We start from the raw sequence: 26,109 nt of genomic DNA on the forward strand, positions 1-26,109 counted from the left end.
AGGCCAGTGTTCCTCTGAGCAAGGAGACTAGAGATCGGACTCCATGGACCTACCTGATGGGGTCAAGTACCCAAGTATATGATCCTCATTTCATGGGCTTTGAGTTTTCCTTCTCAAAGGTAACAGACTGATGTTAATAAATCAGAGGGCTGAAGAGCCATGTGGCCAGAGAGATGTGTGGGGCCACTGACAGCACTCTCAGAGCCCAGGCTCCTCAAATGTCCCAGTTCAGTTCTTGGTCCCATGATAGGCACATGTGACTGCCCCACCCCACTGGTGGTTCAAATATTAGACATTTCGTGCTTAACCCCAAGGCACATCTCATTGCACCTTGCTCCCTTTGAGAAGAAGAGGTGAGGGGGAAAAAAATAGGGAGGAGGGAGAAGAAAGAGGGGAAAGATGGGGTGGAATGGAGAGGAAGAGAGAAAAAGAAAGATGATGAAAACAATGTTTAAAGGGCCACTTCCACCCCAGCCCCTGTGAACAAATGAATGCATCAAGCAAAACAGAAAACAGCACCAAACCAAAAGAGCTATCACAAATCATATTAAAGGTAACAGTTGAGTTGCTATGCGAATGCACCCCAAGGCTGTATTTACCTGGACTGCTCAAGGGGTTAGCCCTGTCCCCCAGGGTTGGCACAGGACGGTACTGGTGGTTCTTTGAGCCTGGGTACATCCAGTGGTACCTGCCAATTTCCATTTCAGCTCTGCTGTTCACTGCCAATTTCAGGTGGCAAAGAGTCAGTGTCTCTATCTCCAGCAAAGATTCTACATCAGCATTTTAATGTATTCTTTTACCATATAATTAAAGGAAACGACGAATACACAAAAAACACTATTGAACTGCAACCTTGCAGTACCATCTTATCAACTCGGCATGATACGCTGAGAACATTAGCATCTCCTCCTCCATTTTTGAATTTAAGTTGACAAAAAAATCACCAATATTTTCCTTCTCTATTTTCTCCATCTCCTCCCAATCCTCCTTACCCCTTCGAATGCTCATTTTGGGCAGACGCTGTTGATAAGGAAAAGCTGGCTTCTCACCATTGTATTTTTTCTTTCTGTTCAGTTCACTTTCAGACCCACAGAGCACAATCATCATTGTAGCTACATAAGTGAAGGTGAACCCAGGCTTGCTCTAATGGTAGCTAGTTCCAGCCAATAACCCCATGGTCTGCTGAATCTTAGGTGACACTCCTGTTCTCCCAATGACATCGGCAGTATTCTCTGTCATCTCATCTTATCTAAGCTCAGGACATCAGAGTCTAGAATTTTCCACATTCAATCTTGTTCCAATGATCTCCCAGTGTCTTGACTGAGAAAGGGCTGTGGGCATTGGGCTTGAAGCAGGGCTTCCTCATACACAAGGTGACAAGTGGCCTCCTGGGGACTCAAGTAGGTCCCAACTGGTAATCTGACTATATCTCATACTTCTTAGGGAACTGGACAGAAAACTATCTACCAACTTGCCTGACACAGAATCAGATGCTGGTAACTGTTAGCTGAATTACAACCCTGAAATCCCAAGAGACCATAAGGTCACTGTGGCCAGTTTCTAGCTGAGAATCCTATCAAACCTAATGATGGGTTATGGCTTCTGGGGTGCCACAAATATTTAAGGATTAAACAAATGGTGCTGACATTGATGTGGGGGAATTATTCCATCAGAAGAGCACATTATAATGCCCCATCGGGCATCTTAGACCACTGAGGATAAGGACTAGGCAAACCATCACATGGTAAGGTAAAAGAGCAAATGCCCCGAGCAGATCCACTGAACACCTCCCCAGCCATTATGAAACCCGACTCTGCTCTCCACTCTCTGAAAACTCTCGTGGTATTTCCACTTGGGAAGTGGAGACCTACGTTTCTAGGTGGTGTTTTAGGGCAAATTTCTTTGGTTTCATGATAAAGTAATGTTCTTTAGAGACATTAAAGAGAGTTAAAGGCTTTTAAAGACATTTGAGAGGGGGGAAAAGAATGTGAGGACAAGATCAGAACTGCACAATGGAAGTATTTTTACTGCCGCTGGTTCTGTTGTTAAATGGAGATGTGTGCTACAACGTGCTGGGCACCACACAAAGCATGTTACACCTGTTCCCTCAGGAATTTATTTTTTAATGCCAAGTGTTAAAGTTTTTTTTAAAAAAACTATGTGTAACACAGGCAAAACTATTTAAGTCAATACATTTTTAAGGAATGTCACATGTTCTGATTCTGCCAATCACTTTAGTCTTTCCAAAGTTTGAGTCATTAGTTTCAAGACAGTCCTTTCAAAAAGAATTTTTGCTCAGTCCATGGTTGTTATGCCAGTCAGTCCACAATTTCTTTAGTTGGGCTTCTTTGATCTCCAATAGAGTATTGGACACACTTCAAAGTTTCCCACCTGGAATCACAGGGATCTGATTTCCTCAAGCAATTTATTTCAGGACCCTGTTTAGGGTCAGAGGAGATGGATCTGCCTTGGCTGTGAATTTTAGATGTCCTCTACACATGTATTAGGTTTAAATCAGATACCTTCCTAAGTGATCACAGCTTAGAACATTTGGGATATGCCAATACGTAAGATTAAAAACAGTCTCACTGTTACCATGACCTCAATAATTTGAGATCAAGGTATTTGTCACAACCATCCTATGAAGGAGGTACTCTTATTACTCTAGCTTTACAAATGAAGAACCTAGGGGCAACTGAGAGTTAAGTCATTTGCCCATGACCACACAGCTTGAGGGGAGGAGCCTGTGCATAAATGTGGGTGATATGACTCCAGAAGGCAGGTTATCCAACTGTGGCCTGTGCTGTCACTGTCTCTACTCTTTTACTGAGGTCTGTCTGGAGGTAAACTGTGCTTCTGTGCATCAGGACGTGTTTCAGATCCCAAGCTCCTGATGCTATTTCAGGGTTCTTAAAAGTTCTGAACTCTCAGCCTTTCCTGCATTTAGAGTTTTGGTTTACTCTTCAGGGGAGTTTCTCTCACACCACGGGTTGTGCTATATTCTCCAAAAGCAGGGCAACCCACTGGGGCCAGTGGAAAGAACCAGGAGATCAAGTCATACTCCTGGTTAAAGTGGCTATAAGCCCTCTATGTCAACCTCAAGCATGAGGATTCCCAGTAGCTCGAACACTTCTATCTGAAAAGTTTTCATCCTCCTTTCAAAAAATTTCTCTCTCCAAGTCCAACACACAGCAGGTGCCCAATCTATGCCTGCCAGATAAATAGTTGGCTGAATGCAAGAGAATATCCTGGCACCCTGTGGATCAAGCAACGGGTCTCCAGGTCCCCACCCTCACCCCCACCCCCAACCACACTAACCTCACCCAAGGCAGGGTAGGCAATTCAGGAAATGTCTGTCAACAGCCCATCCCTTCTCTGCCCTCATCCCCTCATATGGGCACAAGCTGCTTGGCAATGACAGTGAAAAACCATGCACTGCCCAACACTAACGTGTTTTCTGAGTAAAGCCTGGTGGCTACGCCCAAGACACTCAGTTCAGCATTCTTCCTCCTCCTGTAGGTGTGGAGACAGGGTCAGTAAGTGCGTGACAAGGCCTCTGGACAACAATTCATCTTTCCATATGGAGGGAAAGAAAACCCTCGATTTTGTATCTCTGAGCCAAACTTAAAGACAGTAAGTATCAAATTATAAAATTTTAAAGAACATAGGATATGTTTTGTTTAAAAGAACAGGGGCCCAAAACCTAAAAGGGAGTCACGTGATCATGAGGGGACACCTCAGCTTGGGGAGTGTTTTAAAATGGCATCCTTTCTGGACTGCCAACTGCCAAGAAGTGGGGAAAACATTCAGACGCAGGAAGATTTCAGCTTCTGCTCTTCAGTGGGAAGACTGCAAATGCTCCCCTTAGAGAGTAGGAGGGAGACATGGGCAGGAGACCTCTGGATATTCTCAAGGAAGCACAGAATACTATGACATCTCAGAAATGGTCTTGGTCAAGAAGTTTGATTGCATTTTTCCATAAGAGGGAACCGAAAAATCCCAATGAACTTCTTGGCCAACTGCATACTATTTATGGTTGAGGCTGAGGTGAGACACAGAACTGAGTGGTCATCGCCAAAGACGGGCATGACACAAATGATGGGGGGGTTGACAAAAGAAAATAAAAATAATGCTGTGGACACTTTCCCCCCATTGACTCAGATGCTGTGATTTAGGGATGAGGCTATATAACTAAGCTGCAGGCTGGTGTGCTTTCTGCCATCTAGGAAATTATCACTGGAAGCAACTAAATAACAAAGATTAAGCTTCCTAAATAAAAATAAATAAATAAACCATACTCAGAAGGCCAGGTCTCTGAAAGCTATGTCTGTCATCCTCCATTCTCAAGTAGAGTTTAAAATATTAAAGGACGCTATAACAACACTATAGGATATAGTAGGGGTCAGCCAGTGATGGCCACCTGGTTATGCAAGTGAAGTTTTACTGCAACACAGCCACACCTATGCGCTTATCCACTATCTGTGGCTGTTTCACAGTACCTGGAAGTGTCGAGTAGTTACAACACTATGTGGCCCACTGGGCCTAAATATTTACTCTCAGACCCATTACAGATCTTGATCCCTGATCTCAAAGATAGTCAGTCAGGCGTTAATTACAAAAAAAAAAAAAAAAAAAAAAAAATTAATGCAATTAATCAAATGAGTCTACAAAATAGGAAAATATTTTATTTTCTCTATTATACTTTCTCTGGGCTGGCCAAGGATCAAAATTCTCCTCTTGGACATCATCATCTGAGATTTAATCTGCCACCAATCAGCAAGAGTACTGTAAAAAGCAAGATTATACTCTACAGAATGGTTCCTATGATGAGTTGGCACCTTCTGCTCCTATGACATGAGCTGACAGGGCAGAAGAAGGGTGATGCTTCAGAGATGAACATTATTAAATGAATAAAGACATGAACCAAAAAATGCACAACCAGGTACATTTGTGAAGGTGGGAGTCTGGCTTCCCTCTCTTAAAAGCCACCTTCTTCCTCCACCCCACAGCCATCCTTATTCCTGGCCAACCATCTCACATGGATGGACACTGAGTCTCAAGGAGAAACAAGCAAGGGAGTATCTCAGGCCAATTTATCACCAGTCCCAGTGAGGGGAAACTTATGTCATGGGGACACTGGTTACGTCATGTGTTCTCAGATATAGCGAAGCTAATAAGTCATGTTATGAAGATTGTTTACTTTACATTGGCATGTACTCCCAAATAACAGGGAGAGATGATGTTTTTTAACATTACAATCGGAATTCAGGATTTCCGCTCACTTCCAAGGAAGATAAATCTCCATCTCCAGAAAGGAGTCCAAATTCTTTGTCTAATGAATGAGCAAGGCCAAATCTTTGAAAGGAAATGATCGTATCAAAGGAAGAGAGGTACCAACTGGCTTGCTGAGATCTTCTCCACATTTAAATTTTCTAAAAAAAATAAATAAAAGCAAGCTGTATCATACCTGCCACATATGTCCAGCACCATCTGGCCGGCCCTGCTTTTCTCTACAGTCTCATCCCCAGATACCCTCTCTTCAAATGTCCTCCTTGGAAGATCCTTATAGGAAAAAACTGCATCTACAACTTTCTCCGTATAATATGTACGTAATCAAGTCAGAAAACGTCAATAAAAATCACAACATCAAATAACCCCCAGATCACCAGGATGAGTGTAATGTGCTAAATGTGTCCCTCTGGGTTTTTAGCCTACGGGTCAGGTATTCTAGAGGAGTGCTTTCCTTCCTAAACAAAAACAATACAAATAAAATTTTTTTTTGGCCAAAAGTGCACATCTTTCACTCAATTTTTTTAAAAAAATAAAAACCTAAGAAATTATACCTATTTGATTAAAAAGATTTAAATGGATGTGTTCATTTTCTAATTATATCAACCATTCACATTCATTTCTTATGTTGACTACGGCCTGCAATTCATTTTAAATTACACATTATTCCTGATTTTCTACATTTTTCTTTTTATGTGCTTAGAAGTTTAATTTGACACCTGGAGTTCTGAAATGTAGTTGAGCAATGATTCACAGGAGCTTAACTAGCCTGACTACAATTACTTCAGTAGACTCCAATTTCCTACATGTAATAAAAATAATTTTCCTAACAGATACTTAGGGTTTTTTCCCCATCCAATAGAGCAAGTGATTCAATTGTTTTTTCTGCCCCTAGACTACACCCTCCCAGTGAGTCTAGATGCATTGGTTTTTCACAAATGAATTGACATCAAGTAATACTCCACAGAAATAAATAGAAACCTCACTCTCATCTCTTTATTATCGAGTCTCATGATCTAGTTGCTTTTATTCTGTCTTCATTTCCTCCACTTATTCCATTTCAGTGAATCTGCTTACTGAATCCCCAACACTTTGATTTAATTTAATGCTTCCGATTTAAAAACTGTCATTGGTAATAATTTGGCTTTTTTTGTTTACATCCTTCTGAGAAAACCTCTTGCTTTCTGTAAAAATTCCTGAATAAAGGCTAAATTACTTCTTGTGAATTTTAAGCTTCCAGTAGGGTTCCATGACAAAAGCTAGGAGACTGTTTCAAAACACATACGCTTTTTTTTTTTTTTTTAAGGACTTGATTATCTTTGTTTACAATAGGAACAAAGTCATTCTGATTGAGTTTAAAGAAACAGCTTTCTTTGTCCTGCTAAAACTCTGAGAAGTGAGACTGTCTGGAAAAGCTGAGGCCAGTTTATAATAACTTGTATTCTTAGTAAACATTATTAATAATTATCTAAAGCCATTAATCCACAAGCTACTGGGTTTTAGCCATTGGGCAATAATACTCCAAATTCAGAGATAAGTATCGCCCATACCACCGACAATGAAAACAACTGGGAAAGGAAGAATAGAGGGGGGAAAATACATGTGCATAAAACGCTCTGTGGGAAGTGACAAAATGTAGAGGATTCAATTTACTAAAATAAATCCTTTGGTGACAGGCTTAAAGGAAACCACCCCATCCCCCCAGATCCACCTGCTCAAGAATTATATAATGCATTCTCTGTGTCAGACTTGTAAATATTCATTTCAATCAAGTGAACATTGATTTTATAAATTTAAAATTAAGTCTGAAGGAATCCTGGAGTGGCGAGCATGTCCAAACATGTTTATCATTTGATGCCTCTGTATGTGCCTTGGACTACGATGGGAGAGCAAACTGGGCACACTACAAAGACACACTCGTGGAAGCTTTGACCCTGCCTGGCTGGCAGATGAACTTGTTCATTTAAACCAAGCTCAGCAGGCAGGCTGCCGTCCGGATCAACACTCCTGGTGGGTTAAGGGCAAGCGCGACCCCTGTTGCTGTGCTCAAAATCCAATCCCAGGCCCATGTTCTTACTCGAGTATAAGCTATACGTGTGACCATGTCTTGCAGTAACTTGGTACATCTGGACTACTCAACAGCTAGTGTTTATCCATTTGGGTAATTTTTAAAGTTCCTCCAGAAATTATCTTTTGCTTCTAATTTTGTCTCTGGAACCCTCACTAATGAGTTTTCATATACAGACTGCCAGGGATGGAGTAGCAGCTGTAGATTTTTGGTATTAAATAATAAATATTTAATGGATATGAATTAATAGCACTCCAGAAGATAAACAATGGTGAGAACCAGAGTTAGGTAGTAAGGATTCTACATTGGTTTTATGCCCTGTTCTTGCTTCTGTGGAGACCAAAAGTGGTTTCAGCTGCATATTAATACAAAGTGTGTTCTAAGCATCTATTTTGGGGAAAATTGCTACAACTGTGATTGGCTTCTTCACAACTATGCTGTTATTGCGTGATTACATCTCCCAAGCTTTGTCTCTATTTGTCATGGAAATCAATCTTTCAACTTTTATCTCAGTTCCTCAGCTTTACAAATATTCCTGCAAGCTTCTCTTATTGCTATTTGGTCATTCATATAAATGAACAAATGTATACATATAAGAAAAGGCAGGGGGATATGGAGGCTGGCTTTTGCTGTTGTTTGGGGGGGGGCAGTAGGTTTGCCGCAGCAATTAAGCTCAACTATCAATTGCAGAAATCTAAATGCTATGTACTTAATTCCACCGAATTATCCATCTAAAAATGGTTCAAAAGGCACATTTTGTTCTCTGCATATTTTATCATACTTTGAAAAGCAATTAATTTAAAAAGTGAAATTGCTCAGTTTAGGGGAGAATGTTATTCAAGGACTGTTCTACCCAAGCATGCTAGCACAGTGAAATTCTCGAAATTGCTGTTTTTGCAGATGCAAAATGGTTGACTATCAGGAATTTCAGACGGATCAACCTACATAGTCTTATGTAAAATGTACCTGTATCTCTATCCGGGAGACTGATATTGTTTAGTGACTATTAGTGGATGTCAGGGTCAGGAGAAATAACCCTAGCATGGGGAGCTTTTGCTGTAAGAGCCACTGCAGGTACCGAACGTGTTCTGGTGCCTTTAGGACAGTAACTTTGGGTGAAGGAGGTAAATTACAATGCAGTGAGATGCTCTTCACCTCACAGGGCCTGAGCTGATTCTGTGAGGTAGTGAACCTAAACCAGTCATTATCTAGGAAAAGAGAGATTAATGTTAGCCTCTATTTTCTGCCATCTTCCTACCGCAAAACACTGACTTCTCGCACAAGTCAAGATCGGGATGTGTTCTCAGATGCCCTTTGAAGAACAGGACCTGTGTGGATTTTCCTATTGGAGATCTCCAAGTCAGAAACAGCAAAAGACTAACCTCCCCACCCACCCACGGCCCCCCCCCCTCCACTGCCCCGCAACCGTCTTCCATCAGTACTAGCCCACAGAGCTGATGTTTTCTCTCTCAAGCTCCAACTGTTAAATGGTTATTACACATCAGAGTTAGGGTCTGATACACAGAAACAGCAATCGTATTAAATACAAAAATTAGAGCATGTCCAAAATCAGTACAGCATCAGCAGAACCAAAGCGTATTTTGATACGCGTGTCCCTCCCGTTTCCCCTCTGCATTACTAACAGACAATGCATTCCATGTCCCCGGAATATAACTTGCCGAGCCTAGGATCTCAGTTAGGGCTCATTATAGTAATTAAAACAGACAGTTTCCCCAACCCAGCTTCCCAAGGTGACAGATTGTGGACCTCCTTCCGTGCAATACCACGTTTGGGAGAAAGATTTGGACGAGTGATGCACTGAAAAGAGGCTGCTCTCTATTCATTTAACACCAGCCTCTAGGAGAAAACCACCCGAAGAGCCAGACCAGGCCATCCGGATAGTTTCAGAGACACAAATCCAGCTGCCCCTTTCTAGCCACTCCCCCCGCAGTGAAAAGCTTTACACGGGCTCTTCTCAGAGCCCAGGGTACCTTTTCTTTCTCGGCTCTGTTCAGTATTCTCCTCCGCTGCAGTTTCCATGGCTGACTTCATACCATCCACCAAAAATGCTTTGCCCGCTCCCCCGCCCCCGACACCCACGTCTCCCCCTCCTCTTCCTTTTCTTTTGCTCTCCCCTCCGGCTCTTATTTACACCCGGGTGATGGAGAGCTTCGGTTCTTCACTCCAGAAGATTACAGTCTCTTCCAAGATGCAAAAGTCTCCGGCGGCGTCAATCCCCCTCCGCCTACTGGTCCAGAAAGACAGCTGCCAAGGGGCCGGCAGCCATACGTCACGGAGGATCCCGGTTATAACACCGCCACCCCTGCCCGCCGCTGCCCAAGTCCCGATGCGGCTCCCAGGGGGGCCCCCCCTCCCGCGCCCCACAGACCACGCTGCGCCTCTGGCTCGCCTGCCTACACGCGCGCTCCAGCTCCCTCCTTCCTCCTCGCCAACTGCACCCGACGAATGCTAATTAATTCTCCCAGGAAAGAATAGATTTGTGACATCAGAGCAGGGGCTGTGAGAGAGAAGAGAGCCCCCTCCCACCACGTGACTCGGCGCTCCGCCGGCCCCTGTGTGTTTCTGCAGAAAGCCTCGTTTCTTCCCACAAGGGAACTCTCACCTTCCCCTGGGACCCCTGGACAGAGCATCAGTTTGTTTTATTTCCTTTACCCTTGACCCTAGACCCTAGGATCCAGGTAAAGGACTTGCCCGGGGTCTCCGTTTTCTTTTTCTTCCTTTAATATGTGTTTTTCCAGAAAAAGACAGAATGCCATATGACATCACTTATATGTGGAACGTAAAAATCAAACAAAAATGATACCAGTTACCATGTACAAAAGGAGACCCACGGACTGACGGAAGAAAGCAAACTTACTGTTACCAAAGGCAAAAGGGGAGGGAAGGGGTAAATTAGGAGTTTGAGATTATACACACTACCATGTATGAAATAGATGAACAATAAGGCCTTACTTGCTAGCACATGGAACTATACTCAGTATCTTGTAAGAATCTACAATGGAAAGGAATCAGAAAAAGGACAGATATGCATATATGAATATCTTATGAATCCCTGTCCTATACACCTGAAACTATTAACAACACTGTAAATCAACCACACTTCAATTTTTTTAAATGTGTCTTTCACACAACCTCTAGCAAGCTAGCTAGATTGACCTGAACATATCAAAGAGGGGAGAAAAAGGACAGAAGGAGGAGGAGGGCCTAAACACCGATTTAACAACAGCAGTATAGCAATTCAGCCCCAGAACCCCCTTTTCCTGATCTATACTAACATATGAGATAGTAAGAGAGGCTTCAGCTGAAACCTATTTCATAAAAAAGTATCCATCTTTATTTTAAAAGGAGCATAATATGCTACAAGTATATCTAGCTGACAGTCTGCTGACTCCTTGGTTAAAAAATCAAACTAGAGTGGTTTTTCTTCTTGATCTGGTTATTTCTGTATGGAGCCTTAGTCCTTAGAATCCCACATTCAGAGTCAAAAGGCTGTTTTCAAGAACGTTCTAATTGTTCAGCAGAAAGGCTATTTTAAAAACAATGATTGTGACTACCGCTCTCACAAGTCTCCTTGCATCCTCAGATACTACTGAACCAATGTTCTCAACCCATCTAAACATATATATCAGAGTTATAAGCTATATGGTTCCAAACATCACTAATTTCGGCACCATTTTTAAACATTTGTTTGACCTGCTCACCTTCACTGCTCCTATTCAAAAGATTTAGAGAAATTCAGTGTAATACCCTCAAGGTCCATCCATGGACGCTAAGTGAAGTGAGTCAGACTGAGAAAGACAGATACTGTACCATCTGATTTCCCTTATATGTGGAATCCAACAAACAAACCAAACCAAATAAGCAAAATCCAGACTCATAGACAGAGACAAGACTGGTGGCTTCCAGAGGAGAGAGGGTTTGGGGAGGAGGGAGAAACGGGTAAAGGGGATTAAGATGTAAACATTTCCAGTTATACAATTTCGAAAAGGCCCAAATGTTGTATAACAATGAGTGAATTGTGGGGATGTAATGTACAGTATGGGAAATACAGTCAATAATATTGTATTAACTTTGTAAGGTGACAGACAGCAACTAGACATATCATGGTGAGCATTTTGCCATGTATGCAAACACTGAATCACTATGCTGTATACCTAAAATTAACATAATATTGTATGTCAGTTGTACCTCAATTAAAAAAAATTCTAGAAACTTGAGTCAAATACATTCATGACCACTGATAAGGACAGGGTGATGGGTTTCCTGATTCAGACAGTCTGCTAGTTGTTTGGGGGTGAACACATCTCAGAAGCAGACATAAAGACAAGTAGGAGGCCACCATCTCCTAAAAAGTCCTCTCCCAAGTTTTGAAGGTCTGTTGCTCAACACTTGAAAACAAAAAAAGGTATAAGATCCTGAATCAAAATCCTCTAACAACCTGAGCTTTTAATGCATTCATGTGAGATAATCCCTGAAGACTTCTACATTCAATGCCTCTGGCCCGGTTGAACCAGAAAAGATTTTAAAAACCAGTTTAGCTTGTTTCAACATTTTTCATTTTGTACATCTCATTTTCCACTTTCAGCCTTGTCTTAGGAGACCATGCCTACAGTCAACTAGCCAGCCCCTTGAATTCCGGCCCCAGACAACTTTATTGTCTCATGGTGGAAGGATTGAGAAGCATGGCAGCCTAAGATTTCAGACTTGCAAAAAGAAACACGGATGTGATGTAACTAACCCACAAAGGAAAACGTGACGATGTGTCCACATAGGATGGTCTGCAAACATTTTTTAAAGATGGCTTAGGTGTATTCAGAGGGGAAGATGCCGAATGTTCTTTCATGACAGGCTTGTTCTCCCTCAGCAGTTCGAGAGAGAATTAATACCCAAACAAAATTCAATTCAGCACAAAAGGGCACAACTGTGATTAGCCACATTATTGGGTTTTATTTAAAAAGTGCAATCATTCAATCAAAAGCAAAATCAGTCAATTATAGAAATGGCAGAATAATTTGGGGGGGTTATTACTTAAGAAGAGCATTTTAAAATGTTGGTGGAAGTGGACAGGCAGAATATAAAAGACATTCTAAATTTAGGGGCCGCTCTAGTTCTGTATCAGAGTCACGGAAATCGTAACCATTGGACAAAATATTTACAAATTCTCCAGTTGATAGTCTGATCTCTTTTTCACCTTGAAAAACTATAAATAGACTATGCGTTGCTTTTGCCTTATTCACAACTTTGTCATTTTCTTTTCATGAGAAAATGAGTATGACAATTCTAGAAGTTACCATTGCATCACTTTCTAAGCATCCTCAAATCCTCACTGGTGTTTGTGACAAACCAGAAGAATTTTGTGAATCAGAAGAAACATGACAGAAAAGTTGTTCACAGCCAGAAAGAAAGCGGAGTATACACAGAACTTTTCTGAAGTTCACATCCATTTTTGGCCAGAAAAATGGACTATGTAGAATGAATAGGATGCAAAATATCTCCGAGAGCTGAAAATTATTCTGAGCCCCATGTTTTAAAGCATTCTGGTGGAAGGTACGAATATTTCTGAAAGCAAAGCCAAAACAGGAATAACAAGTATTGACATAAACTGGATACAGTAGATTGAACCATACAAGCTTCCTGATATTGACTAAAAGAACAGGAGTTTCTTATGGTTCAACCAGGTACAATGTAGGCTAATGGAATTCAGAGAACCCTTCTAAACCAGGGGAATCCAATCTGATACAAGCACTATGGTATCCCAACAAAGGAGAGGAGGGCAAGGTGGGGGAAGAGAATGGGGAAAAGCTTCACAGAACAGAGTTGGCTACTGCACTAAGGTTAAAAACCTACAGAGTTGTTGTGTTAGTTGCTCAGTCGTGTCCGACTCTGCGACCCCATGGACTGTAGCCTGCCAGGCTCCTCTGTCCATGGGATTCTCCAGGCAAGACTACTGGAGTGGGTTGCCATGCCCTCCTCCAGGGTATCATCCCGACCAAGGGATCAAACCTGGGTCTCCTATATTGCAGGCGGATTCTTTACCATATGAGCCACCAGGGATTCCCAGCCTGCAAGGTAGGTGAGCAAAAGACTAAGAGCAGGGAAGCAGGGGGTGGGGCGGGGGCAGGGATAGATCAGTCCAGGAAATGCTGAAAAGCATACAAAAGGAGAAAGGGTATTTTCAAAGTGTTGGGGAGATGATTTTCTTGACAGAGGGGCCAGAGCATAGGGTGTGGGAGTGGGGAGGGAAATGAGGCAGCTGAACCAGCAGAGTGGGATCCAGGGAGGTTGAACACCTGCTAATCCTGGAGGCAGTGGGTAGGTAGAGATGGAAGTCTTGAGAGCAGATCTAACTCATGAATTCCGAAGGTCGTCCTGTTGGTAATGGGAAAGACAGCATGGCACAGGGCAAACCTAGAGGCTGCCAAACTCATTTGGAGTATCCTGATGGAGTACAGGTGAGAGAAGGGGCGTGTGAATGAGGGCATGAGGAGGAAGGCAAGGACCCTGATGACACCTGATTGGATCAGGGGAGTAGAAAAGGAGAAGGTGGGAAGGGAAGTCTGGAGTCTCTAGCTTGGGGGAGTGAGGAGCTGGCAGTGCTGTGAACCAAATGGGGAAACGAAGGAGGCGGCAGAGGTTTGGTATGAGGGCTGAGTCTGTGTGGTTTCAGGGGTCCCCAGATGGCCCGCAGAAGCTGTCCAGGAGGCAATCGGGAACATGGCTCTGGTGGACTGGGGGCTCCCAGAGACGAGGATCTAGGAGGCTGTGGTCTAGAGGGACCCTTGGGAATGCACAAAGTCCATCTGTGCTCAAATGTACCTTCACAGGGGACCCTCCCTGACTCTCTTGCCTCAAAGAGGAGCCCTGACAGGCTCAGTCTCTTAACCTTGGTTGTTCACTGTGACTTTAACCACAATCCACCACTGATCTAGCTGTTCACTCATCCATTTATTGCCTCTCTTCCCTTAGAATATAAGCCCTTTATGGACAGACATTTTTGTCTCTTTGTCCTCTGTTGTATCACCGGCTCCTAGAACAGTCCTCAACTGTAGGTCTTCAAAGAACATACTTTAAATGAACAGCAAACAAATGACTAGAAAGTCCAGCGACACTGAGATTTGAATTTTAAGGAACACTGACTTTTAAATATAAAGGTTAAGGAAACACTTGAAAGGGAAGTCAAAGAGCCCAAGAAGGAAAAAATCAGAAAAGCCAGGGAATAAGGCCAAAGTGGGACGATGGGATGAGAAAAAGGTCCCATGAAGGGCATCAAGCTAACAGTGTCAGACAGAGTTGAATAGTACAGGAGGAGCAAGGAAGAAGCCAAGGGGCAAGCAGAGTGGGCCCTTTACCACCACACAGAGAAACTTCCATGAGAAGGGTTTTGGTGGGATGATGGCAATTCCCAAGTCTGAGCACAACTATAATTCAAGATGCAAGGCTCTCGTGGTCCAGCTGAGATTATAATCTTGTAATAGGGCTGTGTGCCCAGGTTTATTTCTCTGGGTTCAGTATTCCACTTGTCAAGGCCATTTTGATTTTTCTTCTATGATCTATTCCGTTAAGAATGGTCTTCCCAGGCTTACTTTGTCTCTAACCATTCTGGTCACCAATCTGTGTGTGTGTGTGTGGGGTGGGGGAGAGATGGGGGTGGACCTCCCCACACCACCAAGGAATTCTCTGACACCACCAGGGTGACCTACAATTCAGCTCAAGTACGACACTCCCAGGACCCAGCACCAGATCCCAGAGGTTAAGGGTTCAGCTCCCCCGACACTGGCTCTCCCCACCCCCGACCCACTTTAGACAACAATCCGGTGGAATGAAGAAGAGGAAGCAGGGGCAGCCTGCTCTCTTAAGAAACATGAGGGGAGGGTGAGAGAAAGATGCAGGCAGATGAAGGGGGAGAAATACCCTGAGGAAGAGAGTCCCCGAAGGCTGAAAAGAAGATAGGGGGTTGAAAGAGACTTAAGGAGAATCAAGTGAAGGTGGAGAAACAACGGATGCAGGTCACAGGAGAGGCAGAGGATGGAACACTGCTCCCTCTGACATGGGAGTGAGCAAAGAGGATAAGATTGAAGGCATTTCATCTTAAAAGAGGTGGTAGTGGTGACAGGGAGGTTACAAAGGCACCCCCGTAAGGCCCTGAGAAGGGTCCATTTGTTACTTGCTTTTTATAGTTCACATCACAGCCTTAGGAGGGAGGGATCATTGGCCCCTTCTTCTAGGATGTCATCCATAACAATGGGAAGGTATGATGGGTTTGGTCTCAGTCAGAAAAACAGTGTGCTCTGAGTGCAGATGGCGTGGGGTCCTGAATGGGGCTGAGACTTCAGGAGATCCGCAACCAGAAATTGAACGAGGAAGATAAACAATACCCTCACTGGGGTTCTCATCATGCCGGACAGAAATGGACCCCAACACCCTGGAACCACGCTGAAAGCCAAACCATACACAAGGATGAGATGATGAGCTTTTCAACCAGTTTCAGTGAAAAAAAGGCAAGTTTCTCCTTTTTCCTGTGTACACAAGGCATACATGAGGAGACAAGGCAGCTGATCCCCTAACAATATGCTTCCTGATTAATTATCACATCCCATGGGGAGCTGAGTCTCCTCATTAACAGTGGCGTACCATCAATGGGCTCTCCCTGGGAGGGCCCCCAATTAACTCATCTGCTAAGCATGGACCAGCCAATATGAACACGGGCAGGTCTCCCAAGCCCTTCTGGTAACTGCTGACCTGCAACTATTGAGATCGCACTTGTGGGATCAATGGAGCCATCCCTTCTCTGCTAGCTAGAGACCCCTGGGGCAAGGATATCCTCCTACCCAGGGGGAGGTGGTAGCTCAACCTCAAAGCTGGGTGGGCCGGGGGTGCTCTGAGGGGGATTTTTCTCTGCATTATCTGCCAAAATCCCTCCCACACTGCCTCCCCAGCTCTTCCCCTTTTCCCGGAAGGCACAGCTGAAAGCCCCCCTCCTCCAGAAAGGCCTCCTGGGTTCAATCTACCCATTTCCTCTTCCTCCCATTCTTCCCTCGAACCATCCCTCTCTCAGTTATAAATGCAGCTGCTCCGAAGGACAGCGATTTCCAATGGAAAGACACATCACCTCCCTTTACCCACCTCCCACACTGGTGGGAAGGAAGCTGGACATTTTCAAATTCAAAATGAAATCTGAAGACATCGAAGCTTCAAAAATTCTCAGCAGAATTTGGCAAATTATGGGGTGAGCCTGTCAGGGTAGGGAAAAAGCTGATGGGAACCCTTTAAACTTGAGAACTCTGGGAGCATGAAGACCTTATTCTTGCCCAGTCATTGTATACACTCCTCTGCAATGATCAGCAAGTCATCATATAAGACTGGAAGCACCAGTTACCAGGGACACTTGGCCAGTTCCCTTTAAAAGCTACAGTGAAAGAGCTGGGTGGATGTGGAACCAAGGTAGCATCGTGTCCAGAAGGCCGCCATACCCCCCCCTTCTCCCAGAGATGTGACACCAGCTCAAAAGGGGTGGAGAGTGGCCAGAACTCAGGGATTGGGAGGTCTCCTCTGTACTAACATTGCTGCTGGAACTTGAACCCATGCTCTTTCATTCTGGCCTTCATGATGGCATTGGGAGGCGGGCATAATTACCCCCTTGCCTGGACAGAGGGACCCAGATCAAAGGAAGCCAACAGGACTCAGTCAAGGTCACAGAGCTAGTCAGAGGCCACGCTGAGCATTGATTGACTCAGGCCATTGGATGCCAAAGCTGGGGCCTCAAGGGTCAGGCAGCCATGATGGTGACTAGGTGACCGACCAGCTGTGTCACCTTGGAGAATCCGAGTCACCACCCAAGACGCACTCCGGATGCCCACCACTCCTTCAAGGCCAGCTCCACCAGGTACCAACCTTGGTGATGCCATGTGACCTCAGCTTTTTCATCTGTTAAAATAGCTAGTAGAAACATGCCTTCCTCAGGCTACTGTGAGGGCGATGAAGTCCTGCCCTTAGAGACTCGTACAAAGCGTCCTATAGGGTACTCACGAAAGGCTAGGATTTCTGTCTTCTGGGTTCTCATGCTCACACCACAATCATACAGATCCAAGGAGGACGGAGAGAGAGGAAGAAGGAAGAGATAGTGATTCTGCATCCTTTCAGAACTTTCCCTGTCCATGTGGGTTCCCTTCTGTGCCCATCTTGCCTGAATGAACTTCGAAGGGCACTCTGCGTCCCACACCCACCCCAAACCTCCCTGCAGAGGTACAGCTTGGATGAGACCTCTGTGAATGAGCTATAAACAAATCAATGGACCTGGAACTGAACAAGGCAATGGGATTAAAAAGAGATGTGCCTCCAAGGGCACTTGTTAGTAGTGTCCAAATTGGTTTCTAGAATCTAGAAGATGTTGCTAATACCTGTGTGTGTGTGTGTGTGTGTGTGTGTCTCAGTCGTGTCTGACTCTTTGCAACCTCATGGACTGTAGCCCAGCAGACTCTTCTGTTCATGGGATTTCCCAGGCAAGAATACTGGAGTGGGTTGCCATTCCCTTCTCCAGGGGAACTTGCCAATCCAGGATCGAACCTGAGTCTCCTGCATTGCAGGATTCCTTACCATCTAAGCCACCAGGGAAGCCCCAATACCTGGGTACTCAAGACCAAATTAGATTTGCCCCTGATGCTTGTTTTTAAAAAAATCACATAGAGCCCACCGTCAGAAGGGCCTCAAGATTGGTTTCATACACTGATGTTAATGTCTTGAAATTCTTAATAACTTATCTGTGAACTTTTGTTCTGCAAGTGAAATCTGATGGGACAATGGCATATGCATGTGAGCAGGGGAGCCATGGGCTCCTTGCCCCCTATTTGCATACAGCACTCACAGTGCCCCATGCACAGAAAGCCAGTGGGCCCACGAGGCAGGGAAAGAGTCAATGACAGGACAAAGTGAGGATGTTCTGTCTACCACTGAGTGCTCACTGGCTCCGTCCCTTGCCAGTCATGGCAACTTGGGCAATGCACGCCTGAGCCTCCACTCCCTCATCTATAAGAAGACTGGACAAGATGCTTTGCAAAGCCCGTCCTGGCTCGAAGGTCCACTGAGCTTGAAATCACCGGTTTCGCAGCGTGGTTACAAACAATAAAAGACATCAGGTAAGAGGCTCTGCACACCACCACCCCCACCTCCATCACTGTTCCCATGGACCTAAGTCATCCTCTTCCTGTGCAGGTCATGTTTCACCTGCTCTAAGTGACGTGTCAACACCCTGCGATGGATTCTGCTGGGCTCCTGGAATTCTCTGGAACAAGATGCCAACACCTCTTCCTTTGGAAGTATGTGGTGCAATTCAGTTTTTCTCAGCTTTGCCCTGACTAACCTGGAGCTTCTTGAAGCAGTTCCACTAAACTTATCTTCATAGTGCTGGCAGCACAGTTCAGTTCAGTTCAGTCGCTCAGTCGTGTCTGACTCTTTGCGACCCCATGAATCGCAGCACGCCAGGCCTCCCTGTCCATCACCAACTCCCGGAGTTCACCCAAACCCATGTCCATCAAGTCGGTGATGTCATCCAACCATCTCATCCTCCTTCGTCCTCTTCTCCTCCTGCCCTCAATCTTTCCCAGCATCAGGGTCTTTTCCAGTGAGTCGATTCTTTGCATCAGGTAGCCAAAGTATTGGAGTTTCAGCTTCAACATCAGTCCTTCCAATGAACACCCAGGACTGATCTCCTTTAGGATGGACTGGTTGGATCTCCTTGCAGTCCAAGGGACTCTCAAGAGTCTTCTCCAACACCACAGTTCAAAAGCATCAATTCTTCAGCACTCAGCTTTCTTCACAGTCCAACTCTCACATTCATACATGACCACTGGAAAAACCATAGCCTTGATTAGACGGACCTTTGTTGGCAAAGTAATGTCTCTGCTTTTTAATATGCTGTCTAGGTTGGTCATAACTTTTCTTCCAAGGAGTAAGTGTCTTTTAATTTCATGGCTGCAGTCACCATCTGCAGTGATTTTGGAGCCCATAAAAATAAAGTCAGCCACTGTTTCCACTGTTTCCCCATCTATTTGCCATGAAGTGATGGGACCAGATGCCATGATCTTAGTTTTCTGAATGTTGAGCTTTAAGCAACTTAAAGAGGAGAGTGAAAAAGCTGACAGAACAAAGACAATGGAAACCAATAGAACCATTACAAAACTTTTTCATAATGAAAATTTTAGACCCTGCTAGCCACTTGGAAATATGTTTTTGAAGCAAAATGAATAAAACATGGTGCTTTCCAATAGAATATACCAACACTGAAGGTCACATTCTAATGTTTGGGGGTTTTCCACACAGAAATCTGGTAGAAGAAAAGTTTCAATTGAGGTTTGATTAAGATCTCTTCGTGGGTCAGGGATTTTAATTTTTGGTACAAATGAAATATACAGTTGCTTACTTTTGACAATTAAATATTAGGCTACTGAGAGGCTAAGATGGAATGACTACAGTATTTGTTGGCCCATGAGCTCCCAGTGTGGACTGAGGTGGACTGGCTGAGCATGTGGCTGTCATCTGCTCCTACTGTCAACGTGACCTTCCTGAAACCACCGACTCAGGTGAAGGATAATGCGCAGTGCGGACAGGCAGTCTCACACCGAGTGATTCTGATAAACAACCAAAGGCTAGAAACCACTGATTTACAGGAGAGCATGATTATCTAACATGTAGCTTGACAGAACATTTGCACGTTACCAACACTTAGCCTGACAGAGGACATGACATCTCCTTTGGGCTGTTAGAATGCCTATTCCTGCTAGTTCAGGGAAACACCCAGGATTCATTGATACATAATTCAAGTGTCCTCAGATCAAAGTCCACAGAAAAATCAGTCCCTTGGTGGATCAGCAGATGGGTGGTCCAGGGCTGGTATAAAATATAAATTGCACAAAACTGTGAGCTATGTCATTTAGTCAACTGCTCTTAAGAACCTACACTAAAAGAGAACCCAAACCACAAACTTCAAAATATACCACATTTATTCAAATGCAATCTTTTATTCACTTTTGCCTCTTCTGTTTCTTTCCTGGGATGGAAATGAGGAGAAGTAGGATGAAGTCATTTAAGGCCCTGTACTGCACTAAAATAATCTGTGGGCTTTTTGCTTTTGCAGGTGGCTCAATCCCTGGGCAGGAAGATCCCCTGGAGGAAGAAATGGCAACCCACTCTCGTATTCTTGCCTGGAGAATCCCATGGACAGAGGACCCTGGCAGGCTGCAGTCCATGGGGTCGCAAAGAGTTGGACATGACTGAGCGACTAACACTTTCACTTTGCCTTTGCAAGTTGGAAACCACTGGGATGACTTGAAATAGCCGTCCCCGCCAGGTCAGACATAAACTATCCTAGAGCACTGACAAGGCAGCCAACACAGATTACATCTTAGCCATCGCACTGAAATCTATCAAACTATTTGATGTCATGAATTACTTCTGATGCAATTACTTCTTATTGGGAAGTCTAAAAGATTCAGAGCATCTCAGAGGCAAAGGGAAAATGTGAGGAACAACCTCTCTGTATGCGTCCTGAAAGGTGGTGATTGCATAGCAGCTACAGAAAATCACTGTGAAACCAGAGAAATGCTGAAAATTGAGACAAAAATTGTCCTAAATTTCGAAAGCAGACAGAACAGAGTTCTCTCTGATCACTGGAAAAACTTGAGATTCTTCAACAGATGACTCAGGAATATTCCTAACAGGAAACTGGAATGTCCAGAAGGCAGCCCGGGTTTCCTGAGGTGCAAGTGATACAAAACTAACCTATGCTCTTTTGTAATTTGAATATTTAATGTGTGGATTTGACATGTTTAAATGCCAGTCACTGAGGAAAAAGCCTGCCATCTCCCATGAACATTCTGTGAATCAATTTTAGTCAAACTCTATTCTTACATCTTCAACGTTATTCATTCACCCAATCAGCATCGTGGTCACCAAGACAGTGCCAGCTGGAGTCACGGACTGGTTTCCCAGAGCCTGTTACCTCTGTTTCCTTCCAAGCTGACACCCAGCACTTCTGAAAAGTCTGTGGCTACTGCTGAGATTTGCCCAGCAGACGACAAGCACTAACTGGCAGAATTCACCTCTTCAGGTGGGTCAGGTGGTTAGTGTTTATTCTAAATGGAGGCTTCACTATTTTTACACCAATGGCGTTCTGTATTGCTAAAAGGAATCTTTGTTTTTAAAGAGAGAATGACTAAGGCAGGTGACTGTCATCATCTACTCTGACCTCACAAGCCATTTGATAAAACCCTTCCTGGGTTTCGGGGGATAAGATGGTGGAAGGCTGGCAACACGCCAGCGCACTTCAACATGGTGCACTGTGCTCGTCCTGCGCTTTTAATCAACAACATTTCAGGTCACTTAATCATACACTCAAGCGGAATCAGAATGGGCTAATGTGCTTTCAAAGTGGTTACTGAATGATGGATGTCAATTCACAGAGGAAGGTTTCCAGGATTGTCCCACTGGACTCTGTCCTTGGTCTGGGGCAGTGGACATGACAATGTCACTTTACCACCGAGGCCACTTAAGTGGAGGCCCAGGAGTCAAACAACGAAACTACAATGAGAAGAGATGTGTTCGACCCTCACCTGATTTTCTGGCCCTGCTCAAAATAAACATTCCATGCACACAGAATTCTAAGCAGGAGGAAAATTTTAAAACCATCACTCGCTTTTCCAGTGTGTAATCAGGAAAGACTGGACTAAAGACTCAGGTCTCTTGACTCTTAGCCAAACATGCTCTTGTTTTTGAGAGATGGGTAGTTATCAAAGTAAATATTCTGTTAGGCCCAGGCCCAAATGCCAGATCTGCAATGTGCACACTGGATGGAGGTAATTCCTAAAATATACATCACACCTTTACAAAAACATGTTTGTGTATTTTACAAAACACCTCTTAAGAGTAAATCATATTGGGCCAAGACAGAGTATAAGGGAGGAGACAACATAAATCTTTGCAAATCCATGCTTCTTAATGTCAATTTATCTTTTTAATGAAAAGCCAGTGATAAACCATGCCATTGGGTTAAGTATCTAATGCATGCTGTAGGCTTTGCACAAGAGCTCGGAGCACTCAATAAGAAGTAGCTGTTATGATGAATAGGCAGTTTATGCTTCCACACAATGGCAATAAAGCTCCAGGATGGTGTTTGTCAAGCAGCCCCAGCCCAAGTGTAATGGATGGATAACAGTCATCCCTTCCACCCACTCCCAGGGGGCCAGCCTAGGATTCTGGGTAATTACCCACTCCCACAGATGTTCAAGCTGGTTTTAGAACAGGCAGAGGAACCAGAGATCAAATTGCCAACATCTGCTGGATCATCAAAACAGCAAGAGAGTTCCATAAAAACATCTATTTCTGCTTTATTGACTATGCCAAAGCCTTTGACTGTGTGGATCACAATAAACTGTGGAAAATTCTGAAAGAGATGGGAATACCAGACCACCTGACCTGCCTCTTGAGAAACCTATATACAGGTCAGGAAGCAACAGTTAGAACTGGACATGGAACAACACACTGGTTCCAAATAGGAAAAGGAGTATGTCAAGGCTGTATATTGTTACCCTGCTTATTTAACTTATATGCAGAGTACATCATGAGAAACGCTGGGCTGGACGAAGCACAAGCTGGAATCAAGATTGCTGGGAGAAATACCAATAACCTCAGATATGCAGATGATACCACCCTTATGACAGAAAGTGAAGAGGAACTCAAAAGCCTCTTGATGAAAGTGAAAGTGGAGAGTGAAAAAGTTGGCTTAAAGCTCAACATTCAGAAAACGAAGATCATGGCATCTGGTCCCATCACTTCATGGCAAATAGATGGGGAAACAGTGGAAACAGTGTCAGACTTTATTTATTTTTTTTTGGGGGGGGGGCTCCAAAATCACTGCAGATGGTGACTGCAGCCATGAAATTAAAAGACGCTTACTCCTTGGAAGGAAGTTATGACCAACCTAGACAGCATATTAAAAAGCAGAGACATTACTTGGCCAACAAAGGTCCTTCTAGTCAAGGCTATGGTTTTTCCAGTGGTCATGTATGGATGTGAGAGTTGGACTGTGAAGAAAGCTGAGTGCCGAAGGATTGATGCTTTTGAACTGTGGTGTTGGAGAAGACTCTTGAGGGTCCCTTGGACTGCAAGGAGATCCAACCAGTCCATCCTAAAGGAAATCAATCCTGAATGTTCATTGGAAGGACTGATGTTGAAGCTGAAACTCCACTACTTTGGCCACATGATGCGAGAAGCTGACTCATTTGAAAAGACCCTGATGCTGGGAAAGATTGAAGGCAGGAGGAGAAGGGGGCGACAGAGGATGAGATGGTTGGATGGCATCACCAACTCAATGAACATGAGTTTGAATAAACTCTAGGAGTTGGTGATGGACAGGAAGGGCTGGTGTCCTGTGGTTCATGGAGTCACAAAGAGTCGGACACGACTGAGTGACTGAACTGAACTGAAAGAGAGGAATGATTTCAGAGCTTAAATTGTTATCATGAAAAATGATTATTTTTGTATCATTGTGAATAAGAAGCAGTAAGCCTTTGCCTGAAGTGGTAGCTTTTTAATTAATTTTTTAAATTGAAGGATAATTGCTTTACAGTATCGGTTTGATTTCTGCCATACCTCAGCATGAATTAGCCATAGGTGTACATATGTATCCTCCCTCTTGAACCTCCCTTCCACCTCCTACCCCATCTGATTCCTCTAGGTTGTTACAGAGCCCCAGTTTGAGTTCCCGGAGTCATACAGCAAATGCCCACTGGCTATCTATTTTACGTGAAGTGCTAACTTTTGAAGTTTGCAGCCAGAACGTTTCCATTCCCTTCTCTTTGCCCTCCTCTTCCTCACTCATCAAAAATCCAGACATCTTGAGACATCTCACTATTTCGATTAAAAATACATTAAGGCTCACAGTGGGAAATACACAGACAGCATTGACGGTCCATTCTTTCCTTTGTAAATACTTGCAGTTTAGCACTAACAACACCGAAAACCAGTTCTAAGACTTTTCACTCAGTGACTCATTTGTTCACTTAACACATGTATCGTGTGCCTGGGATTGTGCCAGGCACAATCATTCCAGGAGTGACGGGGCTCTTGGGAACATGGGAACACACGGTCACTTCTGATTCAGCAAATACTGACCACTTCCCCACCGCACCCCATCCAGTCATGTGGGAGCACTGTCAGGGCGGCTGGAATCACAGGCTATCTGCCTGGGCACAGGCTCCACTTCTGATTCATTCCCAGGAGCAGGCCCACTGTCTGGTCCAGGGCAACTGATTTATGAACGTTGCTCACTGATCACCGGGTGGGATCTGGTACCTGGCCGCCCTGAACTTGCATGACCCAGAGCTTACGGGAGGACGTGGGGGAACCACAAGCAGGAAGGCTGATTTCGGTGGGCTGGGAGCGTGGGGAGGAGCGTGGGGGGCAAGGCAGGCTTCAGAGAAAAGGCCCCCATCTGATTGGGAACCTGAGGGGTAACAAGCAGGTGTTTTCTCCCTGTGATACTTTTAGTTGTGTCACAGTCCTAGAGCCCACGGTGAAAACTAGGAGTTTAAGAGTTTCTCCAGCTCAACATTGGGAGCAAGTTTACTCAACTCCTCTGGGTCTCAGATCCCCACCTGTAGAGCCACCTTAAAGGGACTGGGAAGATGAAAGAGAATGCAGCCAAGTGGTGAGACCAGCTCCTGGCTACAGTATTAAGTGTTAAATGGATGTCAGTGGAGATCGACGCTAGCCATGTACACATGCTTTTTTTTTTAAGCCATGAGCACATGACACTTCCCAAGTCACAGCATTGTGATCTGCAGTCTGCAGATCATCGAGAACTCCAGGAGGGTTCCTCGAATTACTAAGTTTGAAATCGGAGGCAGAAAGTCTGGCGTTTGCGGTTTGCTGAGCTCCCGCTTTCCTTCAACCTTTACATGTTTATGGTGAAATGTCTAAGTTCAAGATCATTGCTAGAGGTGAAAAGCACTCAGCAAGACACATACTAGTGTCAGCTCCCAAGAAGGCAAACCCAGCTGCGGCTCACAGGCGTGCCCAAGCTGAGTTAGAAGCATATGCAAAATGTTACTCAGAATAATGTGGCTCTTAAACACTGATTTTATGCCACCTGTTGAGTTTTAAAAAATGTTCAAAGGAAGCACAGTAAACCATTGCTTTGTGATCTGAACGTGTTTGAATTTACTGAACTAGTGACCAGTAAATCACTAAGATAGGTGCTTGATCTGTTTTTTCACTATAAGATCCTTAGCCAGCTATGACTCAACTCAGAAAAAAAGATGAATGGAAGCTGTTTATAGGCTGTGATTTTAATGGTAAAGCACACTCACCATACCAGCAGACAGAACCCACCAAAGGGAGGACTCCCGACCTTAATTTCAGGAAGAAGCAAACCTACGTCTTCTTCATTTAATATGTCTGTGCATCCAGGTACATGAGCTATTTCTTTGTAGGGATGAATGCAGGAATTCCGACCCTAGTTTCTATCCAGTGAAGCTCCTATGAGTAACTTCTCATTTTTACAGTGCAAAGATTTCTCATGTTTCAGTTTTTCAGAATTTATAAGGAAGAGAAACAAAGACATAACGCTTGATTTTTTAAAAAAGAAATCCACCCCCTGCCACACCCCCAACTCGCACTGCACAGCATGAGGGATCTTACTTCTGCAACCAGGGATCGAACCCATGCCCCCTGCAGTAGAA

General features: G+C 44.2%; 1 protein-coding gene across 5 annotated transcripts in view; it reads right to left on the reverse strand.

Moving 5' to 3' along the window:
- Positions 1 to 26,109, reverse strand: part of GPM6B (glycoprotein M6B) — a 158,677-nt gene that overhangs the window by 37,441 nt on the left and 95,127 nt on the right. For 2 of the 5 annotated variants that reach the window (XM_055565661.1, XM_055565662.1), the window contains exons 1-2: positions 9,349 to 9,409; positions 600 to 719 (exon numbers count right to left, since the gene is read on the reverse strand). The exons of 1 other annotated variant lie outside the window; for it this stretch is intronic. In XM_055565661.1, the coding sequence (XP_055421636.1) occupies positions 600 to 719; positions 9,349 to 9,409 (181 nt within the window). Of the gene's footprint in view, positions 1 to 599; positions 720 to 9,348; positions 9,425 to 26,109 lie in introns of those variants that run through there. 2 more of the 5 variants (XM_055565658.1, XM_055565659.1) reach the window with 1 other exon arrangement.

This window comes from Bubalus kerabau, chromosome X (assembly GCF_029407905.1).
Source record: "Bubalus kerabau isolate K-KA32 ecotype Philippines breed swamp buffalo chromosome X, PCC_UOA_SB_1v2, whole genome shotgun sequence".
Classification (NCBI taxonomy): domain Eukaryota; kingdom Metazoa; phylum Chordata; class Mammalia; order Artiodactyla; family Bovidae; genus Bubalus; species Bubalus kerabau.